This window comes from Balaenoptera ricei, chromosome 17, assembly GCF_028023285.1.
Source record: "Balaenoptera ricei isolate mBalRic1 chromosome 17, mBalRic1.hap2, whole genome shotgun sequence".
NCBI lineage: Eukaryota > Metazoa > Chordata > Mammalia > Artiodactyla > Balaenopteridae > Balaenoptera > Balaenoptera ricei.
This window is the reverse complement of record NC_082655.1, coordinates 74,344,024-74,368,292: the sequence shown is the minus strand read 5'-3', so window position 1 is coordinate 74,368,292 and position 24,269 is coordinate 74,344,024. Positions and strand designations below refer to the sequence as shown.

At 42.4% G+C, this 24,269-nt stretch overlaps 2 protein-coding genes across 6 annotated transcripts in view; one reads left to right on the top strand and one right to left on the bottom strand.

Moving 5' to 3' along the window:
* The window catches only part of CLVS1 (clavesin 1), a 147,249-nt gene extending 145,934 nt beyond the window's left edge, over positions 1-1,315 (top strand). Inside the window, exon 5 of the mRNA XM_059901993.1 lies at positions 1,228-1,315. Coding sequence (XP_059757976.1) covers positions 1,228-1,315 — 88 coding nt within the window. The remainder of the gene's footprint in view (positions 1-1,227) is intronic.
* A 1,013-nt stretch (positions 1,316-2,328) lies between these two features.
* The window catches only part of ASPH (aspartate beta-hydroxylase), a 223,564-nt gene continuing 201,623 nt past the window's right edge, over positions 2,329-24,269 (bottom strand). For all 5 annotated transcript variants that reach the window (XM_059902195.1, XM_059902196.1, XM_059902198.1 and 2 more), the window contains 4 exons: positions 23,464-23,599; positions 17,739-17,830; positions 17,237-17,370; positions 2,329-5,245 (listed from right to left, as the gene is read on the bottom strand). In XM_059902195.1, the coding sequence (XP_059758178.1) occupies positions 5,095-5,245; positions 17,237-17,370; positions 17,739-17,830; positions 23,464-23,599 (513 nt within the window). In that variant the 3' untranslated portion in view covers positions 2,329-5,094. The remainder of the gene's footprint in view (positions 5,246-17,236; positions 17,371-17,738; positions 17,831-23,463; positions 23,600-24,269) is intronic.

Sequence of the window (24,269 nt, the reverse complement as noted above, 5' to 3'; positions counted from 1 at the left end):
GCCCAGGGTTTTGGGTTTTATTGGGATGGGGGGTGGGGTCCGTCACATAGGCACGCAGAGCATGTGCGACTGACCTTAGCCACTCGGTCTTCAACTCCTCCACCTTCCCCAACAAGAGGTCCAACTGACAGGGTGTGACCCAAAGCTCAGGCATACAAAAATCGGCATTCACCATAAATCACATTGTCTGCATAAACCATTGAGGCATGGCCCAAAGTCTCAGGCGTACAAAGACACTTTATCAGTCAGGAAACTCCAAGGGTTCAGAAGAACCAGTCAAGGGACAGTCCTGAAGACTTCTGGAATGTGGAGGGTTTGGGCAACTCAGGCCTACTGAGTTAACCATTTACTGCACATATATGTAAATCTTGCTTACTTGAACAACCCAATTCAACCATTTTCTTAATGTTTTGAATGGCTTTTTGTTTTTAGTATGTGAATGTTTATTGAATGTCTACTGTGTGCATAGCTCTTATAATCTTCTCTCTATAAAGATAGAAAATAATTTCAGTTTCACTCCATGTTATAAACACAGGAAACTGTTATTACTCTAGTATAAAAGGACACACCAGAAGCTAAGACCACTGCCATTATTGCAATAATGGTGATAGCAGACTGCTCCACAGATTTTGATGACAACCACATGTCAAGTGCTTTAGGTATAGTACTAGTATTAGTCCTTCTCAACAACTCTGGAAGGTAGGTAACAGCTCTGCTTTACAGGTGAGACAATAAAGGTCCAGGGCTCTAAGAACTCCCCCAAGACTCCTCAGTCAGTAAGGGGTCAAGAATACATTTACCATCTGATTCCAAATCTCATGGTCTTAACATCATACATGATAGTTTCCTATGACCTTGAGAAACAAAGGCTCTCAAAAATACTTTGAGACATTAAAAATCCAACAAAATTTATGAGACTTTATACATCTCAAGATCCACAGAATGTTTAGACAAGGGGGCAGAGTTGTGGCTAGAACACGTGTTCATTTTACCAAAAGAAGAGATTCCTGCAAAGAAGATTCCAAGATGCCTCACTCCCTAAAAATGTGGTGTAGAAGACACAAAAGCAAGGAAAACAGAGATACAAAAGGGGGGGGAAGTTATATAGTTATTTTGAGTGTCTTGGTTAATAAGGGGGACATAAAGTCTGAATGCCCTCCAAGATTCCAAAATGGCTGACACCGTGAATTATTTGTAATCATATCTTTCTCCTTCCCCTGTTATTAGATCTCAGTCTGTGGTAGAAGCTGGGACCCTGAAACACGAGGACAAGGGAGAGAATGAGAACACTCAGCCACTCCTGGCTCTGGACTGAACCCTGAGCCACCCCGTGCTCCCGACATCGCCAGCCCTCAGTGGTATCAGCCACCAGGAAGCACACGTGCAACTGACCCCACAATGCGTGCGTTCGGCTCGACACAAGGGCCTCCTCTCCTGCCACCCAGTAATGACTGTCACCAGCCATTGGTCTAAGCAGCCAAAGTTGAACAAAGACTTGACAGATGCTTTTTTTTTCAATGAGGGAATTGGAGGATGCAGCAAGGCAGTTATGGAAACAAGATTCCCCCCATCCCATATTTATAGTATTAAGTGAATTGAAAAGAGAAAAACTAAATTTGATGCACACACTTCATTAGGATAAGGATTTTTCTGAGGCTTTGCAGAGACTCTCTCCAGTTTTTGCAATTTAAGATTAAGTGCATTTCCAAGTAGATACATAAGAATTAAACTGTGCAGACACAATTGTCAAGTTTAATGTAGTGCAAAGCCCCAAGACAATAGTATCCCCAGTGATTTCCATTCCTATATTGAAATATTTTCTTTGACCTCATCACCAGCATCAAATTTCAAATTGTTCAGCCTAAGAGCACGTTCTCATAGGTCTGGCTATTTGCAGAGCTTGTTTTTTTTTTTTTTGATATCCTGCAAAAATGATTTTGATATCACATCTTTGATCAGGCCACCAGCTGATTATAAAGAGCTAATTTTAAACAAAGACACAAACTGAAAGATGACTATTTCATCTTAGCAGTGTGACTTCCCACAGGGTATGTGTGTCTCTAGAGGGTGGGCGGTTCTCATTGAAAATACATGTCAGTGATTAATGAATCCATTCAAGTTGCCTCACTTGGGTCACTACAGAATAGAAAAGTGCTACAAAAGCATCACACTGCCCCCACGTCCCCTCACCTCCTCTTGCAACCAGTTAAAGGTGTGGAGAAAGGGCCTGGCTGTTGCTGAGAGGGTAGGTATCAATCATGGAGGAAGACCCTTAGGGATGGTGAAATATGAAAGAACTGAAAATAAGAGAAGACCAGGAATGCAGGATGAAATGCCAAAGATCACTTTATTTCTTTGTTTATTATCCTTAGAAATGGAGTCCCCAGCTATCCATTCAAAGGAAATTAGATAAAAAATAAGCAGATATCATAAGATATGATATCCTTACTTGTGCCATGTTTCCCAAAACCAGGTGTATGTTTTTAGCTATCTCTTATTCTCCCAGCCATCTGCATGACATGGGCCTTCATTAGTATGACCAGTTGGTGCTCAATGTCAAATAAAAAATATTTTAGTTGATAATGAGCAGTAAAATATGATTTTACACATTAGGTACTTGGGAAGGTTAATTTGTTGGCTAAAAAATTCAAAGGAAAGAAGAGATTCAACTGGCCATAATCACCCTCGATAGATACTAATCTTTATCATTTATTACATCTCTTTCTCAATGGATCTAGTGTTTTAATTTTTTTGTACTGGTAGAAAATAATAACAGAAGTGATTTTTGTATTCCACCCTTGAAATAAAATTGAAAGAGAATTTAAAATATTTCTCAACCAATTGCATCACAGTATAAATAAAACCAATTCATTTTGTGTAGACATTTCAAATAACAAAAAAATAACACTGAAATAATTCTACCAATGCAATGACTGAAACACTTTTCTTATATACCACAACATAGGGAAGAAAGATGAAGAATTAAAGCAAATTAGAAAACAAATTTTATTACTTGAGTTTATAAAATAGTTGTGGGATCCAGTATTTCAAATGCTACTGGAGTCTATTATTGCCAACATTCTGCAGCAGTAATAGTTCTGGCTTTCCAATCGGCAATATTTAGAATCCCCCTGTAGTGACCCGATTTTAAATACCATACTATAATTACTAAGTTAACAGCTAGTTTTTACTCTATTCCATGACTTCATTAAATGAATCTAAGATGATGGTTCAACAGTGACAACTTATACTTTGAATTTCTTTATGTGTATGCAATATACATACAAGAACCAAATTCAGTAAGTGACATGAAATGTTACCACATGAACACTAGATTGTATTGTTCTTTGTCAGTCATTTCTTCTGTTCAATAAATACTGAAGGACACAAATGCTTTTTTATTTTTCAAGAGTTTGCTTTTTCTTCTGGATTTCGGTAATTAATTTTGATATTTTTCCTCACATGCTTCTTCATCTACTTTAGTGAGATTTTTCAACATTGGCAAAACAGAAGGAAAGAGGACAAATATTTTACAAACTCTTTGACTGGAAGCTGAAGTCCTTAAAGACAAGCAAAGGGGGTTCATTTCAATATTAAAGAATGTTTTCTAAATAAGATAAAGAAAGCATCCTTCTCTGTCCTTCAATGGAAAAGAAAGCACGAATGTTTTTTCTACCTGCGAATGAAATCTGGTAACCTATGTGTCATTTCTCCAGCATTTTTGTTCATATTGGCTTAAAATTCAGTGCATGAATATCATTACATTCTTATAGCTAACATTTCTAGTTAGCTTGGATTTAAAAAACGCAAAATTTAATGCATTAATGTTCCACTAAATTAATGACGTGGTCATCTTTGGAACGGGTAGGCAACTGTTCTTTCCATGCAGTAGGAAATTTTAAAGCTAAACTATCAATAATAATTGCCATCTCAAAGTGAAGCCTAAATGGCAGAAGTTGCTCAAGCCAGGGAGATGTCAGAGTCTTCCAAACAATTTCAAAGAGGAAAGCAATTTTTACATCCTACACGCAGGACAGAGATCCTGGCATTCTTGGTCTTCCACTCTGCCATCCTTCATAATTTTACAAAATTGTGATGGGAATCCTTTCAACGACCTCATCACTCACAAGGATCCACAACAGAAAACACTCTGGATTCCAGCCCTGTTTCATAGATGCAAAGAGCCCAGGAGCCAGGTGTCCTAGCAGCCCCCTATCTACCTGATCCCAAGAGAAAATTTTCACTTGGAGAAATTTTACTTTTTCTTTTTCTAATGCCTAGTGGTTGACATTAAAAAAATTTACATGAGTCATTGTTATAACTCATTATAAAATGACTCCAAGTCCTTCTTCAGTGTAAAAAGTTCCTCTTAGAAAGAAATACCATTTTGACAGTATCTCCACCATTCACATAGCAAGGAAGGAATTAAGATACCAGCTCTCAATGATGACAAAAAAGCAAAGAGACTCAATGGGTAGGGAGTAGTACGGTTCATGAGACATTGGCATAATTATGTCTTTCTCCTTTGTATTAGGAAAATAGAATCTTTTTTTCATATGAGTGCCTTTTACTAAAAATAATTAAAAGAGGGACGTCTGAGTTCACCAGGAAAGTTACGATTAAGCAGAACTATAGCCTTTATACAGCTTGTCATTAAACTCAAGAAAAAAGTAGCGGTGTGTGATGACAAAATCATCCTGCTACCCTAGAAAAATATAATTGCATAGAAAAATTACAAACTAAAGCAATCCATTCACAGTTTCTACATATACTCTCATTTACACTGATTTCGCCTATTCTAAGTGGAAAAAATATCTTTGGCCGGCAAGGTAGAAGCGATCATGGGTTCACCAGGAATACAGGCATCGGATGGGGGCTGTCATGGATGAAATACCGCAGGTATTTCCTAAAAGAATTGCAGCGAGGCATATATTCCCTTTAGTGTCATCCAACCCTCGGAGGAGGTTTAGACGTTTTCAGGCTGCAAATCAAGGGAATTAAGGGCTGTGGTGTTTGAACGTCTATGCCCACATCCAAGGTGACTGAACCAGAAAGGCAGCCTCTCTCCAGCGTGTCCTGAGCCTGCACAAAACGCTAAATCGCAGGAAGGCTGCGTCTCTGATGGGGTGTCAGCTCGGGGTGCCACACGTCCACGATGAAGATCAGCCGGAAAGACGTGGCATCCTGCCACACCTCATGCTCAAAGGAGTCGTCAAAGATGAGCACCTTGCCTTCTTCCCATGTCCTGGAACAGAAAAGCATGGAAGCTTGTGATTCAGATGCCTGCGGATCAATCCACGTCTGTGTTCAGGAAGGCTCTCTCATGATAACCTGTGCAATAGGACCAGGTAAGTGAAACACAGGATGTGTTCTTTCCTTGGTGATTAAGAAAGAAGTTCAGGATTCTTACCATGAACATCAACTTTCATGCTCAGCACTGAAGGTATACAAAAGGCAGGAGACTGGTGATAAGGGTAAACTTATTCTTGGTACAAACCTAGGCAAGGCTTGTTTAGTCGGGCGAGCACTCAAAAGTGTGCCCCAGTGGCTCATTCCCAAGGTGACCTCCCAGTCAATGGCTCCGTGGTGTCCTCCCTGGCATTTCAGAGATTGGTGCGGAAGTACAGACAGTCACTGGGTCTCAGGCATTTTGATGTCCCATAGGCATGGTGTCTGTGCATCTCCAAATGATTCTCTTTTCAACCCATTCCATTTGTTAAAGTTCCATTTTATGGAAGGGCAGATTGTTTATACTTCTAATGTTAAACGCTGTGCAAGTGGGTTATCCATGGAATATTTTAAATGAATGCTGCAAAACATCCTTTAGGGCTGATAGCACTACTTCACAAGATATCTGTATAGGAGCTAAGATCTAAATATGGTGCTAGTCTAAATAAGGCAGTCGAGAGAGTAAAATGCAGGGGGCAATCATACAATGCCTTTCAAACCCAAGGAAAGTTTATTACTTATGCTAATGTTTTCTTCTTTTTCAAATACGTATTAATTGTCAATATGGTAAATGCTAAGTTATGTTTCTGAAATGAAATTTTTACTAGGAAATTTTTTCTAGATATCAAAATTCCTCTCAAGTATTTAAAATCTTACTTCCTGGATTAGCAAATAATTAAAATTACAGGAGGAAAACGCTAGCTTGATTTCAAGTTATTGCATTATCATAAGGAAGTTTTCCTTAGGGAAATGATTTGTCTTTTTATGTTCATTACCTGGTGATTAATCAATATTAAATTAGATAATGTTACACACGGCAAGCTTTCTCAACCTTGGCAATACTGACATTTTTGCCAGGTAATTCTTTGTTTTGGGGGGGGGCTGTCCTGTGCTTTGTGAGACGTTTAGCAGCATCTCTGGTCTCCGCTAGATACTAGTAGCACGCCCTTACCAACTGTAACAATCAAAAATGTCTCCTGGGCTTCCCTGGTGGCGCAGTGGTTAGGAATCCACCTGCCAATGCAGGGGACACGGGTTCCAGCCCTGGTTCGGGAAGATCCCACATGCCGCGGAGCAACTAAGCCTGTGCGCCACAACTACTGAGCCCGTGTGCCACAACTACTGAGCCTGTGCTCTAGAGCCCGCAAGCCACAACCAATGAGTCCCCGCAAGCCATAACTACTGAGTCCACGAGCCACAACTACTGAAGCCTGCGCACCTAGAGCCCGTGCTCCACAACAAGAGAAGCCACTGCAATGAGAAACCCGTGCACTGCAACGAAGAGTAGCCCCCGCTCACCACAACTAGAGAAAGCCCGCGTGCAGCAACGAAGACCCAACGCAGCCAAAAAAAAAAAAAAAAGTCTCCAGTCATTGCCAAATGTCCTGAGTTGGAAGGCAGTGAAGTGGGAGACAAATTTGTCCCAGACATATTAATGAATCTGACACTAAAATTTCCAAATAATTTAAAGTAACAAATATCTGCAAATTAAAAGCTCCTTGAAGTTGGGAACCAATCCTCTATCCTGTTACGCATTCTCCCTCCAGCCTCACCTCCTGTGCTGCCTCACACACCTACCCTGATGTCTCTGTTTTAATTGAAGTATAGTTGATTCACAATGTTGTGCAATTGCGAGTTTATTGTTTATTTTTATTTTTTGGCTGCGCCGCACAGCCTGTGGGACCTTAGCTCCCTGACTAGGGATGGGGCCCACGCCCCCAGCAGTGGAAGCACATGGTCCTAGCCGCTGGACCGCAGGGGAGGTCCCACCTACCCTAAAGTCTTGCACTCAGTAAATGAGTTGCTTGGCTCTTTGATCCAATTCCTCTGAAGGGTCAGGGTCTAGTGGAGTCCCATCCAAGTGTAACGAAGGACAAAAATATATAGACTCAGGGGCAAATGACAGACTATGTATTCATTACCATGCAAAGCCAAATTTGAAGAGAAAGGCAAAGTTAAGAAAAGAAAAAAATGACAAGAAAAAAGAAGCAAAATGATCCCTAGCTTATAAAGTTTGGTGGTCATATCCTCGGTCTTGTTATCGGTGGGACTAAGCAATGTCAGTGACAAGCCTACAATACAGGCAGAAGACAAGGGGGGAAGGGCATGCAAAAGAAAAAAACAGTACATCCATGTTCACAGGAGCATTCCTCACAGTAGCCAAAAGGTGGAAGCAACGCCAGTGTCCACTGACAGATGAATGGATAAACAAATGTGGTCTATACATACAATGGAATATTCCTCAGCCTTAGAAGGAAATTCTGACAATGCTACAACATGGATGAACCTTTGGGCCATCATGCTAAGTGAAATTAGCCACTCACGTAAGGACAAATACTGTATGATTCCACTTATATGCAGCACCTAGAGTAGTCAAATTCATACAGAAAATTCAAAATTACTTTGGCATCACTCCCTATGAGTCATTTGCCTTTATTTGAAAAGACTGAAAACTTCCCAGGGGGTGCAATATCAAAACTCCCTAAGAGAATCTGTGACATACACTTGGTGAGGCAATGGCAAGTGATTCTCAACGTTTTTTGAGTGGTAGAGAGTCTAGAACCTACTTCAAGTACTGGAAGTAATTAAGACAACTAAATTGAACATTCTAAGTTTGCACAAAATGACATTTTTTACTAGATTACGGTAAGTATAAGAGAGCCAAAGATTTAGGAATGCTGGATGTGAGAAAAATCTTAAACATTCCAGTCATTAACTTAAATTCCTTGTAAATTGGGAAAAGCTTTTAGTGCTGGTTCATTCATGGCATACCAGTGCCTGTAAAGGTGGAACTTAAGTTAGCACTGGGTTGTGGCTTTGCAGATATTTTGGGTCAAATATGGACCAGTGTAAACCACTGATTAAACAATTTTTTAAACATGAAATCTGGGAGGTATTCCAAGGGGCTGGATTCCATTAGGGCCATAAAATTCTATTAGATTTTTACTTGCCTTTCTATTTTCTTTCAGACATTTTCCCAGAAAACAGCAAAGATACTCAATTACTTATTGTAGATTCTTAAGTGTAGACACCTTCTGAATAGGTAAAAAATGATGTCTTTCAATCACTTATGAGAGCTAGAATGACTAAAAGTGCAGCCCTAATTGGGAAGGACAATAAAACTCCATCCAAGTGACATGCAGACTAAAGTGACTTGAGTTCAACAAGAGATGTGTCACCTGTCTGGGAAAGGATGAAGGTTTTCCAGAACAAAAAGAGACAGAGCTCAAAGATGTCAAAGGTCTTACATCTCTTCTGAGTGGAAAACAAAGACACTCATTGCAATGCAAGGAAAATAGTTTTCAGGCCACTCGCTTTGAGAGCAAATCTCCACCACATACATTTAAGTTATGCTCAAATTATGACAAGGGAAGGGCCCTCTGGAGAAAAGATTTTCAGAGCAGCCTTGGAAAGAAGTCTTCCTGGAGGCGCTCACCCAGCCTCCCTCCGAGGGCCCAGAAAGGCAGGATGGCGGTGGGGAGCTGTACCCCATCCCCAGATGGCTACCTCAGCTTAATTTTAGCATTTCTTACCATTACGAGAAGAACGTCTCTCCCTGGTTTGCCAAAAGATAGAAGAATATCTGGTCACAAGATAAACCAATACTGTGTAATTCCTCAATTTCTCAGATTATTATAATTAATGATAATGGTATAATGGTGGCAGCGCAAGCCTAATAAATATAATTTTGTCATAGAATTACCATCACCATTAATAATGTTAAATAATGATGCTACGTGCTTATAGAGTTTTCCACCTAAAAACTTTATAGATTGTATCTCAGTGATCTTTGCTAAAAGGTTCTGAGGTAGACAAATGACACGGTTCTAATTTTTCAGCAAAGGAATCACATGGAAGCCAGTTCGGATGCCTGCAGTGACACCGTGATTCTGTGGAGGAAGCAGAAAGGCACTAGGCTTGCTTCATTACAGCCAAACCTCTAGCTGGAGATCATGGTTCTAGGAAACATTCTCAGCGCCTATAGCTGCTACGCTGAGGTGGCCTGTAAGGCATTTAAACAGGCTGACTGGAGCACAGAAAAGGGCCAAAGGGCTCAGGAATCAGGCTACTTTAACACAGCTCTTATTAATTCTGATCCATTGAAATCCCTCAGTTTCTGACAGCACTGGAAATCCTGGCATATCCTGGAATTGAAACGTAAAACCACATTATTGCCACTTCCTCTTTTTTCTCTCCTCCTAATACAGAAATACACATGCACATACCTTCTTTGTCTGTCTATCTATCATCTATCATCTATCTATCTACCTATCTATCTATCATCTATCTATCTATCTATCTATCTATCTATCTATCATCTATCTATCTATCAGGATAAAGCATTTTTCTGGAAGGTAGGACACCTGTCTTCTTGTTCTGACCACTGCTAACTAGCCATGTGGCTGTGATAAGCATGTCACCTGTGGGCCTCAGTTTCCCCATTTGTGCAATGACGGAGGACAAGAGGGCCTCCAAGGCTTCTCTCAGCTCTGAAATTCTCTTAATTCTCTGAGCCAAGCTGTTGGCTCGGACTTTAGTCTTCATATTGCATTTTATAGGATACATTTCACAAACTGTCATCTGAGAAATGGGCATGATATTTGCTATTTTGTTGGATGTCAAAATAGTAATTTCAATAAAAGATGGCTAAATTACAAAGAAGCTCTTTTCCCAACAGGTTCTCTCTATATGCACCCTAGTATCTCTCTCCACCCCTCCTGGGGGGACTCGTTCCACCCAGGCTGCCGTGGGGATTCTCTCCCCTCCAAGTGGGCCCGGGGCTTCAGCTCTGCTGTGAAGCCCCTGTGCTGCCTCTGTAACAGCTTCTGACTTCCTCCTCTTGGTCCTCGGTCACCCAGTAGCAGAGGGCTCTGTAACATCGCTAAGAAAGCCAAAAAGGGAGGACAAAGAAAGGGAAGAGGGAGAGGAAACCTCCCGAGGCCACAGAGCTGGGATGCCTCTGGCCCCCCTCCAGGGTGGCGGCATGGGAGCAAAAGGGGAAATGGAGGGGGTGGCCATCCGCTGTGCCCTGCTGTGCCCCCCCCCCCCCCCGGCCTCAGCAACCCTCCCAGCCCCAGGCCTGTCAAATCACAGCCCCCCTCTGTATCTGATCCATTCCTTCACCAGCCCTGGCCCTGCACACCCTCGACTTCCCGTTTCCCCCTCCTTCCCGTCTCCTTAGAGCACCCACCCTCATCCCCGCCAGAGTGCGCACCGCAGGTTCCAAGGACCACCTCCGACAGTACAGGAGTGCTTGGTCTCACTCCCTGGAAGGTAAGGGGCCGAAGTCCCCATTTCTGCAGCAATCAGAGACGAGCACAATAAAAGCTCGAAAATACTGGGCATGCTTACCACATCATACTCTGTAAATACAGTTCTGAACGTATTTATACGGATCACTTTAATTCTCAAAACTACACCAAGACATACTTTTATTCTTCCCATTTTACAGATGAGGAAATTGAGGCTTAGTGAGGCCATGCAAGTTGTCGAAAGTTACACTTCATAAGAGGGGAAGCCAGGATTTGAACCCAGGTCAGGAGACTTCGGTGCTCTTAATTTGCTTTCATGAAGATACAGGATGTTAAAATCTGAAGTGAAAACTCAGGATCTGTTTTCCCATAGAAACATTATTACAAAGAACAGATACATGTATATGTATAACTGAATCACTTTGCTGTACACCTGAAACTAATACAACATTGTTAACCAGCTATTCTCCAATATAAAATAAAAAGCTAAAAAAACCAATAGTCACTGGTGCTAGAGCCCTATTAACAAAGTCCATGAGTTAGGAGGCTCTTAGGGGCTGGCCCAGAAACCTCCACATCATTTATTATTGCCATAGCAAAATGGATCTCAACTTTCCAAATTCTCAACCGTCAGTTCAGCAAACAAATGTGTGGACACAATCTGTTTTCAATGTGGGAAGTGCCGTTCCCTGTTGAGACATAGATATTCATCTGGGTGTATGAACAGCCATAGACAGCCCGTGCTAACCAGGACAGGGGTAAAGAAACTTTATTGGTGTTTTTAATTCTCCAAATTGCTTAAGTAAAAGAAGAAAGAGCGTGAAACGCTACTATTTAACAACAAACCTTAAGGGAAGTATCCCATCCAGTTAAAAGTGACATTTTTGGTCCCACAGTCCCAGATGGGCAGGCTTGAATGGTGGATAAGGTAATGTGGAAAGGTCACATTACAATTTGCATAGAAGATGGGTATATTTTGTGAAACAGAAGATCTATGACTTCAGAGAAACGACTAAAAAAACCAAAAAACAATCCCCCCACTAAAAAGGTAGAAGAGGCAAAAATATTTGGTTCCAAATGATTTGGTAATTCACAGCTTCTATAACGTGATGAGAAAAAATTTAAACTGACTATCTTCTTGGACACTTAATGAAAACATAACAAATACTGTCTATGAACAATTCACGGTGGATTAAAAAAAACGGTCTCTCTTTGACTGTTAATATTTTAGCATGCCTTCCACACAATCTTCCTAATAGGAAACCTTAAAGAGTAATGAAAAAATATATTATAAAATACTTGAGGTATGTGGGAAAAGGTCATTATTTCTACAACCATATAAAGAGGAATTAAATGACTTCTTGCCAATTCATTTCTTCAGTCTGTTGCTGACACTCATGCCAACACATGCTTTTCTGGCTGCATATAGGTCCTGTGCAACGTTTCAGGTCAGCGATTCACAGGCAATGAGGCTGGGTCTCCAGCAGAGCTGCACGGTCACCCTTCTTTCCCTTGGTATGGTTCCAGCATGTACCAGAAGCCCTCTTGGAGACTCAGAAGAAAGAATTTGTCTCTGGGATCACCCAAAGCTCACACACCTTGGCCACTCTGTGAGGATAACAATTATTCCCACTTGCCAGCGGTGGCCTGTTTATCCACTGACTCAAGTTCATTCAGCTCTGACTCAAGATCGCTAATGAGCTCATTTTACTGACTGCAAAGCATGGCCTGTCGAGGGGGACACAAACAAACCCCCAGAGATGGAGACTCCCCAACAGCCTTCTCTACTTGTTACCCTGACGTCTGGAGACAAAAACCAGCATTCAAAGTGCTCACCTTACAAGTATAGCACGATCCTAATCTTGTGAACAACAACAAAACTCAAAAAGCCCCCAGACCTGTATATAAGTGGGTCTATGGCATTGAGGCTAGAAGCACAAACTTTCAAGCCAAACTGTCTGGCATGGAACCTTGGTTCCAACACTGTAGTGGGCTGAATGGTGGCCCTCACCCCCAGAAGTATGTCCCCCTGGAAGCTGTGGATATAACCTGATTTGGAAAAAAGGGTCTTTGCAGTTGTAATTAAATTAAAGGGCTTGCGGTGAGATCATTCCGGGTTAGGTTGGGCCCTAAATCCAGTAAGCGCTTTTAATTATTTATTTGCTTATTTTTTTGGCCATGCCCCCAGCATGTAGGATCTTAGTTCCCCGACCAGCGATGGAACCCGTGCCCCCAGCATTGGAAGTGCGGAGTCTCAACCACTGGACCGCCAGGGAGGTCCTCAGTAAGCGCCTTTGGAAAAGAAGACAAGGATAGAAGACGAAGGGAGCAGGTGACATGATGAGAGGGGCAGAGATTGCAGTGCTGCGCCTACGAGCCAGGACGCAGCAAGGAGAGCCCGCGGCCACCGGAAGCCAGGAGAGAGCCAGGGGACAGGAATTCCCCCTCAGAGCCTCCAGAAGGAACCAACCCTGACCATACCTTGATTTCAGACTTCTGGCCTCCAAAATGGTGAGAGAATACATTTCTGTTGCTTTAAGTCATCCAGGTTGTGTTAATTCGTTACGGCAGCCCTAAGACCCTGGTACAAATATCAACACTTGCTGAGTGACCTTGGGGAAGTTACTCAGCCTATTTATACATCAGTCTCCTCAGCTGAAAAGTAGAGAGTTTAATAATCCCAGTTACGTGGGGTTGTTGTGAAGGTATGCAGAGTGCTTAGAACCGTGCTTGACACAATGTATATTCTCACTACACGCTTCCTCATCATGAATATACATCATATAGGCCCTGAGAAGCGTCTGAGCAATACCTCTGAGTACCGAAATCAAAAATAATACTTACTTTCTTTATCGTGCTTCTCTGTGTTTCACAAATTATGTAGCAGGGGCATGCATCAGTTTTGTCATCGGAAAGCATTTATTCATTTTAAATGATCACTTTACTTATTGAGATAGACAGTTGCATACCTTCAAGCTCATCTTCAGATAAAAAGAGCCACGCTATGTTTTGCAGTGATGGAATCTTTAACCAACACGCACACCCGCTAGCAGGAATCGCAGTGTGATGATTAATACCTGAGAACTACAAGGCACAAATTGCTACTCCTTCAAAAGTCGAGAAGCTCTGAAAAATTGCTTCCCCTTGCCTATAACAAGGAAGCCTGATTTCCTGGTACGTGTGCTTCTGTTTCCACACTAATAGTGCTTCCATAATAACAGCGTGAAACTTCCCAGATTTCATATTACATATGATTTCATATTACATACAGATTTCATATTCTGTCCTCAGAGTTTGTAAACTGACTCTACTATTCAGCTCTCTAGCTATTTTCACTAGAAGCATTGCACAGTGCTTTAATTTCATTGAGCCATTTCTCTCATGAAAAACACTCTTCTTGTAATGTACTTAGCCTGACCCAGCCACCCTGGAGTTAAGGATTATGCAGGATGAGAATGTAATGCAACATAAAACAAGTACCATAGAAGGGACACGGAGAAGGATGCTGACCAGCAAGGAGGAGGGGGAGGAAGGGCACTGACGCCTCGAAGCTCCCCGGGGACGAGACAGCGTGAAACAATCCATCCTCCGCAAAACCGCCGCCCTGGCCCTGCGAGAGGCGGGGTGTTGGCAAGTGCTGTTTAACCGTCACTGTGAATTTGTAAACTATAGCATCTGCAAAGTACTGTTATCAGCAGCTACTTACTGCCACCTGAAGGAGGCTGGCTTTTAGCCCAGTGGGAATGGAGGGGCTGCCCAGTCAATGTTCTCACTCAAGATCGCCCTCCAAGCGAGTCTCAGAACTGGGCTTATAACCCTTCCCTACTTGCGGTGGGTGCAGACAGTTACCCTCACCACATTCCCAGCTTCAGCTTAAGACCCTAAGTTAGGATACTTAAATTAGGTCTGAAGCTCTTCTCCACCTTCACGGCCCCTGTGATTCTTATTTGATCTCCAAGGAGTTGACCTCGTCAAACTCTGCCTTCCCCAGCACACTCCCACCTCCTCTCTGTTTTCCCTGGGTCCCCTGCCCCCTCCCCTTTGGCGGAGAGACCCTGTAGACCCGAACGGAGCTCACCAAGGCTTGGTGAGATCCCTTCCATCTTGGAAGAAACTTCGCCCTGTCTGGCCATCTCTGATTCCTCCTCCTGGTTCTTCCAACTCCGCCCTCTGCTGCCCCAGCTCCTTCTTGGCTCTCTTTTCTTTTTCTGCCTCCAAAATGTCCATGTGGCCATGGACTCTCAAGTTTCCTCTAGCGCCTCCCGATAAGTCTGCTTCTAAAACCTTTATGTCTAGACTTGACTTCTCCCCTGAGCTCCAGACCTCACTATCCAGCGGACTCCTGGATATTTCCACTCCTGTGTTCCAACAGCAACTTAAACAAATAATATGAAGACCGGACTCATGATCTGTTCCCCTGACCTGCCTCATGCCTCCCAAGCTCTCAGCATGTGCTAAAGCATCAACACCCCGCTACCGACCAAAATGGAAACTGCCGCAACATCACGGACACCCCTCCCCACACACTCGAGATCCACTTGAGTCAATCTTCATCACATCTCCTGCCTCTGTTCTTTACTCTCCCTTTCTTTCCAGGATCCCAATCCCTGCTCTTCTGGGGTGGGCCACTGTGGCAGTCTGTTAACTGTTATTCCCAAACGCCCCATTGGACACACCCAGGGTTTCCAGGACGCCTTCCTAAAAGAGATCTGATCCCACTAGTTTGTATTCAAAGCCTTCCATGATTTAGCTTCTAATTCACTTTCTCCCTTTCCAACCTTATTCCGTATGTTAAAGTAGCGAAACAAGGAGGCCATTAGACGGAGGTGTTCTAATGCCTTGGTAGCCTCGTAGCAAAGCAAAACCTACACCAGAGTCAATTCACTGGAACCTGAGAAAGTGAAACTTAAGAACAACCAATCACAAATAGCCAGCATCCTTTCCCAAATAAGGCAACCACTTACACTATAACCAGTCAAACAATTTCCTTGCTTTGCTTCAGCATCTCCTCTATAAAAACCTGGCCCCCAGCTCCTGCTGGCGGAGCACTCCTAACCACCTTTGGTTTGGCGCTGCCTGATTCGAATCATATATGTTCAAATACATTCTGCAAAAATTTACCAGAATTTAAAGGTCAGTTTACCTCGTAACAGTATCCCACGCTCTTGGTTGCTGAAAGCACTCAATATTCCTCACACGTGGCTTGTAATTTTTGGCTTCCGTGCCTATGCTGTTGCTGTTCTCTCAGCCTCGAGTGCCCCTCTCTTCCAGCTTTTAATGTCCAAATCCTTCCTGTCTTTAAAAGCCACCACTGTCAAGGTTCCCAATTCCCAGCGGCAAATGAGCTGCCTGCCCACTGACCACCTGCAGCATCCTTGCCTGAGCCTCTCTTATGACTCACGACTTACGAGCTGTGTTTTCTCCCTGACTGGACACCTCTGGTGGGGGAAGACCCCCGTGTGAGTCATCTCAGAATCCCTCACGGCTCGGTGGGCTGCTGCCCAAGGCCCGGGGCAGGCAGGTGTCTGCCAGTAACCAAACAAACGAGCAGTACACTCCCGAACACCCCTCCAGCAGACCTCCACCACGGGCCGTGATAAATGTGTGAGAAGGCAACTCGGTTTCTGCCCTCCAGGCACTTACAGCTCAGTCCCAGAGATTAGACTAATCTATACCAATTAATAAAAAGCAATGGAAATGAAGAGCGGGATCACTGAGAATATACCCTGTAAACACTCTAAGAAGGCAAAGGAGAGGTTCCTTTTCAGGAACAAAATTGCATCTTAGTAATAGGTTTATTTTGGATGGGTGAAAAGGCGGGCATTCCAGGGGAAGAGAGTAATAGGATCAGGACAGGCAAAGGCATCAAAAGAAGTTGCCCTAACATTCACCATGTCCCTTCTCAGGCCGGTACCCGGGCTAAGTGCCTTGTAGGCATTATTTCGTTTAATCTGGACAACAATCCTGCAAAGCAGACAGCAACATCGCCGATTTTATAAGTAAGCAGGCTGAGGCTGCAGGGGATTAAGGGACTGGCCAAGGTTACACAGGATTAGTCGGCACAGCTGGGATTTGAAAAGGCAGCCACGTCCATCGCACCATGCTGTGTCCTCTAGAGCAAGACATACAAATATCACAGGGTGTTTTCTTCAGGAAGGAGACTCTTTGTATTGATGCATAGTTCAAGGTGTAAAGCAATAAACACAATGTGTAATACGTGTAGGGTTTAGTACAAGTTAGCTGACTGAATGCAAGTCTGTCCATCTAGAAAGAGAAGCAAGAAGGCTCATCAAGCAGACAAGAATGCTCTGGGGAGAAATGATTAAGGAGGGCAGTCCTAGAATTGGGGAGTATCTCCAGACCAACGGAAAGCACAGAGATGGGACACGGACTAAGAAGTTGGATAAATACCGCCCACTCCAGTCTACTTCAGTTACAAAGAAAGAGAAATAATCCAACTGAGCATAGCTTTGTCATAACGAACATCCATCCTCAGAGGTGATGAGTAAGAGAGAAAGTGATGGGAGGAAACATACCTGGTCTCGTTGGCACATCGGATCTTGCAGCCTTCCTTGGGAATCACCAAGCCCAGGTGCATTCGGAGCCTGCAGTTCGTGGGTCCCGTGTGTGGCCACACGTGGGTTCCCGGCTGCATGACGGAATATTTGATCTGCACAGAAAATGTACCACCCTGCTCATCCATTTACCAAGGTGTGGGAGAACTGCTAAAAGTACAAAATTACTGTCAATTTAGATTAGTGCCTTTGCAGTACTCATAATTTATATTCTCGTCTTATTTCTTTGTGAAGGAACTACAAATAAGGACTCCCATTTTCCACAAAGCTATAAACACTGAACATTTTCCACCTTCAATGCTGCCGTCGAGGGCATGAAACTATGTTTTATTAAAAAGCAAGTGAAAAAAGAGGCATTCAGTGGGTCAAAGGAAATAAGCGTTTCTCTGTAAACATCAGCATTCCCATTTATTCCCCTAATAACTGACTGTGTTCTTCCCAGCACAGAAAACACTCTTGGTACCTGTCCTCTTCTGCATCCCGTCGTCTCGGGGAATTTATCTAGTAAAGAACAGGTTTTAGGAGCTCCTTTACAGGCATTTTCATTTTTCCTTCCTAGAACAATAAATGATAAAACCACTGTTAGAAACAAATCACAGTAAAGCTTTAACTCATCCCGTTTTGACCACATACAATCTATATTGTCCTCCTCACTGTAAGAATGAGAAGGCCGAGTAAACACAAGAAGACATAGTGTCCTGTTCCAATAAACCGTGACTGGCACAGAAAGGCCCAGAGCTCTCCACTCAGCCTTGGACTTCCGTATTTGACTAAGGATGTCTAATGGACAAGGCATGTGCTGAATACTTATTTTTCCCCCTGTGGCAGGCAGAATAATGGTTCCTCCCAAAGACGACCACATCCTAAGCCCAGGAACTCGTGAATATGCTATGTGACGTGGCAAGGGGAAATTAAGGCTGCAGGTGACATGGAGATTACTCATCAGCTGGCCTTTAAAGAAGGAGATTATCGTGGATGAACTGGCTGGGCCCAGTGTAATCACAGGGTCTAAATGTAGAAGAGGGAGTCAGTGCCAGAGTGATACAGAATGAGAAAGACTTGACTGGCTATTGTGGGCTCCAAAGACGGAAGGGGACCACAACCCAAGGAATGTGGGCAGCCTCTAAAATGAATGCAGCCTTGATGACACTTTGACTTGAGCTCAGTGAGACCCAGAACTGTAAAGGTAAAACATCTGAGTTATCTTAAGCCACGACATTTATGGTCATTGTTATAGCAGCCACAGTAAACTAATCCAACCCCCGGCCCTCAAGGAAGGAAAATAGCTTATGTTACAGTTCTGACCTAAACGTGCGTTTTCTAGGACTATATTCTAATAACCTACACATTAGTTTTCATTGAGATTTCATGTATTTTCCAATGTACATCTCATCCTTTACATGCTGATAAGAATAGGATTTCAGGGGAGAGGGGGGGAGGTCTCTGAGAGATGGGGGCTTCTCTGAGGGACTCGTCAAGAACACAGATTTTGGGACATAGTCTAAAGCACCCTGGACTATGCAAATTCCTTCACCATTGACAAAATCACTGCTTCTGAAGAAAGATGTGCTCAGGAAGGTACAGAATCATTTGCTCTCAAGGAGGAGGAAAACAATGTTTTTTTTTTAAAAGGTAGAGACATTGTAATTCTCTGTTCAGGATTCCTACAAGGTACTGATACACCTAAAGCTGAGTTCAACTTTATTTAATTAACGTTAGTTGTGTCCGAAGATAATCATATACTGAGAATAACATGAGAGTTAACAAGGAATGTATCTTAACGGCAGTCTCCTCAATCAAATGGACCTCGATATTTTAGAAAACAAATTCTATATTTGTTTTTCCTGAGTAATCTGTCTCTTGAGTAAAATGTTAGTTGCTGTTTTTAGTTACGAATTGAATATGAGTTTAATGATAATGTCAGTGTGAACCAACAGATTCTTGTATCCGACATCATAAAGAATGTTCAAGCCCTAGCTTCCCATGCCGTCCTAAACGCAGGATCTGGGGATGACTTAGCAGGAGCACCAGTTGTGGGTTCTGTGCGTTCAGGCAGCAGCTAAGTGAATCCTGGGCCCTTGAGGAGCAACCAGAGGTGTCTGGATTTCCCACGGGCACAGTGGTGAGGGCTGAGCACGTGTCACTTGGAGAACACGTGTGCCTCACCCGAATGATAGCTAATAAATGGGGAACCTAACAGATTGGGTCACTAGGATTGCCACTTGGTGAAGAGTGAATTAGAGAACACCTCTAGCCATTTAGACACATAAATCTTTTCTAGTCTGTGAACACAGATTCTCTGTAGGGGAATCTTGTCGTTCGTGGACTGCCGTTGGTGGTTTCAACTATTCACATGTGATCGGGAGGGTTTAGGAACGCAACCCACTTCCATGGTGCTCAGCACGCGCCAGGGACCACTCACCCGATGCCTTCAGCACCAGGGAGGGAGACGCTATTAGAATCGTATTTTATAGAAGAGGAAGCGAGGCACGGAGAGGTCACACGGTAAGTGGCAGAGCGGGAATTCCAGTCCAGCTGGACCCAGAGTCCATGTTCTTAACGGCGACCAAAGGATGTCTCCATTACTGTTACATAATGTATGCTTATTATGTAATAAAAACTGGTATCGCTATCATTTACCTGTATGTCAGACCTTTGCTCACTGATCCTGGTAACAACCTCATACTCGAGGCACTACTTTCATCGTCATTTTTCAGCTGAGGAATCTGAGGCTCGGAGAGTCAGGAACAAGCCCACATCACACGCTAACAAGTGGTGCAGCCAGGACCCCAGCTCGGGATCCTCAGTCTCCAAAGGCTATGCTTTAAAGCATGATTTTCACCTTGTTGCGTCTTGGATTTGACCATAACTGTGCAGAACAAACCGTTCCGCAGAGGAGAAAACTGCCCAGCAGCTGAACTCAGTGTGGCTTTGTTTTTAATTTATTAATTCTCACACAGTTTAAAGTAACGTTCAAGAAGTGATAAACTTTGTTTCTTTGGGAAAAATAGCCCCAGAAAGAGATCTAACTGCCAATGCAAATCTGAAAGAATCAACTGAATATTTCATCTACATGTGAAGAATACACTTTATGAGGGATATTCACGGAGGTGAGATTTTTAAAGGTTCTGGGTTGTATCTCTCTGAAGTTTCAAGGCTTTACTGCTGGGATGACAGTAGGTTCATCTTGCATGACAGCTCTGATCAGCTGACAGTGGCTAACCTAGAACACTGTGTTGAGCAGGATTCAGAGGTTCAGCTTGAGCTCATCCAGAAGGGCTACAGGGATGGGTTAGCACCATCTCCCATGGGCTCTGGAAGAAAGAACGACTGTGCATGTGTGGCGTATTTGTTAACACTATGTTTTAGCGTTCATTGTTATAACAATAAACGAGCAAAACAGATGTTCTGTAACATTCACACAGCAGTTTGAAAACATCTGTGGGGAAAAATTAGTTATGTATATTTGTTGATTCGGTCTTTTTTTTTTTTCTCCAACTCAGAAACGTTGATCATTTAAAAAGGAATAAATATACTTCAGAAACGATTGGGTTACTTAGAGAACTTCCATGATTCCCACTTACGTATGGATAGAAATGAAGCTTGCAGCCACGGCTTCAAGGCCTTCAAGAATCCAGCAGCATCCTTTCCTAACTAGGCTAGACAACCTCTAAGTCTTCACAAGTCAGATCCTCATGGGCCTCTTGTCTGAACCTGAGCTCTCAGCGTGGCTAAGAAACGACCCTGCCACCTCCCTCCCCTCACCTTCCTGACCCCTCCTGCCGCAGGATTCCCTCCCCTCTGTCTCCAGGCCAACAGGGCATCTGCCTTCAGGGGTGCCACCCTGCTTCTATGCAAGCTACAACACTAGCTGCCTTCAAAATTCTTTAAACTGTGAAATTTGTTGCCAGAAAACAGTTACTGGGTTCCTCCCAGAAGCCTGGAACCACAAACAAAAGACCACAAAGAACCTTAATAAAACTTCTTAAAAGAGCAACTATGGGAGTTGTATTATTTTATGATCATAAAATAAAACTAGAAATTAATTTCTATTTAATTGACTGCAACTGATTGGAAAACAGATACTTATAAAACATATACACACACTTCTAAATTATTTTGAATCGAAATGGAAATTGAGATGAAAATGAAGTCTTTTCTGGGGGGAATAATACAAGTGAAAATATAAACTATGGCTTAAGGAAAGTATCCAAAGCTGAATCCAGAGATCAGTCCATAGCCTTAAATGCTTTTATTAATGAAGACGGAAGAATGAAAATAAATTTACTAAGAAGTTCTGATTGAAAAGTTTAAAAAAAACAGATAAAATAAACAACACAAAGAACATGAGGAGGAAGAAAAATATAAAAGCAGGAATTAGAAAAAAATCAAAATAAGGTGAGATATAATTTGAGGTTTTTAAAGAACATACTAGATCACTCTGTCAAACTTAAGGAGAGAGAAAAAAAAAGAACAAGCAAATTCCATTCAGTGGGAAAAAGAATTTAACAAAGATCAAGGAAGTAAAAAATATTTTAAGAAATTACTCTAATTCATGGAAAATCAGGTATAATCAAAATATATGAAAATTTGTAAGTTAACAAATATTGTATGATTCCACTTCTATGAGGTGTCTGAAGTAGTAAATTCATAGAAACAAAAAGTGCAACGGTGGTTGCCAAGGGCTGGGGGAGGGCAATGGGGAGTGTTGTTAATGGGTACAGAGTTTGAGTTTTGCAAGATGAAACTCAGTTCTGGAGATTGGTTGTGTGAAAACATGAATATACGTGACCCCACTGAATGTACACTTGAAAACAGTTGAGGTGGTAAATTTTAAGTTATATGTACTGTGCTACCATTAACAAATTTTTTTAAATACACAAAAACCTTAAAAGTCAAAATGTTGCCCCCAATGAAATTGTCTCCATTATTTATTTCCTTTCTTGTTTAACACTTTGATATGCCCTATAATGCTTTGCATATTTCAACCTTATTAAAGCATGTGCTTTTAGCAGAGACTATGGTTTCCGGAAATTACTGCCAGGATGCATACTATTCTGAAGACTTAGTGTAGGAAGCCCAGTAACTTCTATGAAGCATGAGGATGTTAAAGGAACGGAGCCATCAGATGAACTGGTGAATGCTCAAGGCCAGCAGAATTGACTCATTTAGTGAGATGCCAATAGACAAAATTAGCATGTTGTTCACATATGGACCTTATTATAGCTCTATTTAAAAAAATCTTGTTGGCAAAAAGCTGACACAGTCACTTGAAATCATGTGATGTCTCTTCCGTTGGACATTTCCCTGAAAATATTACTGAAGTCGTTCTTCTTTCTCTGACGTGTAAATCTTAGTATTCTGAAAGCATACCGGCATAAACAACAGTGCGATTTGTCCCATAATATAAACCAACTGCTTACCATCCTCTCAATTTATTTTCTGCAGCTAAAGATGTGTGACACATGCTGTTTAGTCTTCAAAATGGATTCACTTTTGTTCAGCTACCGTTAACCCAGGTTAACTTGAATTTTCCAGAAAGGAGTTGGAGAGAGCTTTAAAGATAAAATTCAGTGCTCCTCATTTTGAGGACAGATTGATATATTAACTCATTGGACACACACAGATTGGGGCCCTGTCTGTGTACCTGGACCTGGGTTCAGCTCAAGGAATATTAGGTTGACTGTGAACCTCTTCCTATTCTTGATGAGCTCAGACACTAGTTATTATTGACCTGTCACTCTGCTTTGTCATCACCCCTAACGGCTCTCACCGCGGTGACATCCTTTTGGCACACAACATCGTCTCCAAGGTACAGGAGCAAAAGAGGCTCAGGAAAGCTCCTTTCTAAGGCATCGATGAGCACATGGTGGGCTCTTCAGTTACGTCTGTACGGTAGGGTTACTCTTTGTAACATATCATTTAACAGGAAAGACCAGGAAAATCAAAATACAACATATATTTATCCAAATACACACATGCATATACACATCCATATATTTCCATGCACACACATACACACAGATGAGTGTTCCTACGTAGTGTCAAGAAGCAACAAATAGATTTTCATAATCTGGGTTTCCCAGGTAGTTTCCTTTAAGTCAGGGAACCCTAGCTCTGGGAGGTATCGCCAGAAGTGACCCCTTCCCATCAGGTTGCAGAGAATGATTTGGAAGTAGCACGCTCACCTTGCTGCCACAGTGTAAACTGGCTCCAGTCACCCTTTTCCCTCAGGTTCTCATCTTCAGGCAGAAACAGGCCCTGGGCTCTATCCATCACTGCAAGGCCTTCATCTCGGATTAACTTCCAGTTTCTTTCTAAGGACTAGAGGGAAGATTCTGGATTTACTGGACTGAAAATATGCCTGATAAACACCTTATAGTGACGTTCAGCTTTTTGTTTGTCTGATTAATAAGGAATGAAATGTTCCCTCTCATCTAGATTACTTACTTCAATTTCCTCTAGGACCTCTTGTCAAGGGTGTAAAAAAACCCACCTAATAATTATTTTTCAGAACCAAGTGCCTTTGCAGAATAAACATTTCAATAATTCCTAGGAACCGCTGAGAGCAATTCCGTCTATAATTTGTTTTCAAGTTTGCCTAAAGGTCGTTTTTTACACAGACCCTAACCAACCAAGAGGACTCATCTTGTTGATCATTATTACATCAGGACCCTGCCCTACAGTCCATGTGGCACTCCAGCATCCAAACTGGAATTCAAATCACAGACTTAATTCCACCTCCCAACAGAGGTCCTCATAAAGATGCCATTCAACATGGTAAATATTAATTAAACTTTCAAGAACATTGGGAAAATGTCCATTGGAGCATGTGATGTGTTATAAAATTAGTAGCAAAATAAAGCCAATAAATGTCCTCGTGTTTAGAATTCAGCCAGACAAAAACATTTCTTTGACTTCTCACTTTGAGGGTGCCTTAGGCTCTGTCAGTAAGTGCCTGGCTGGTGCGGGTAGATCCCATGGGAGGAGAAGG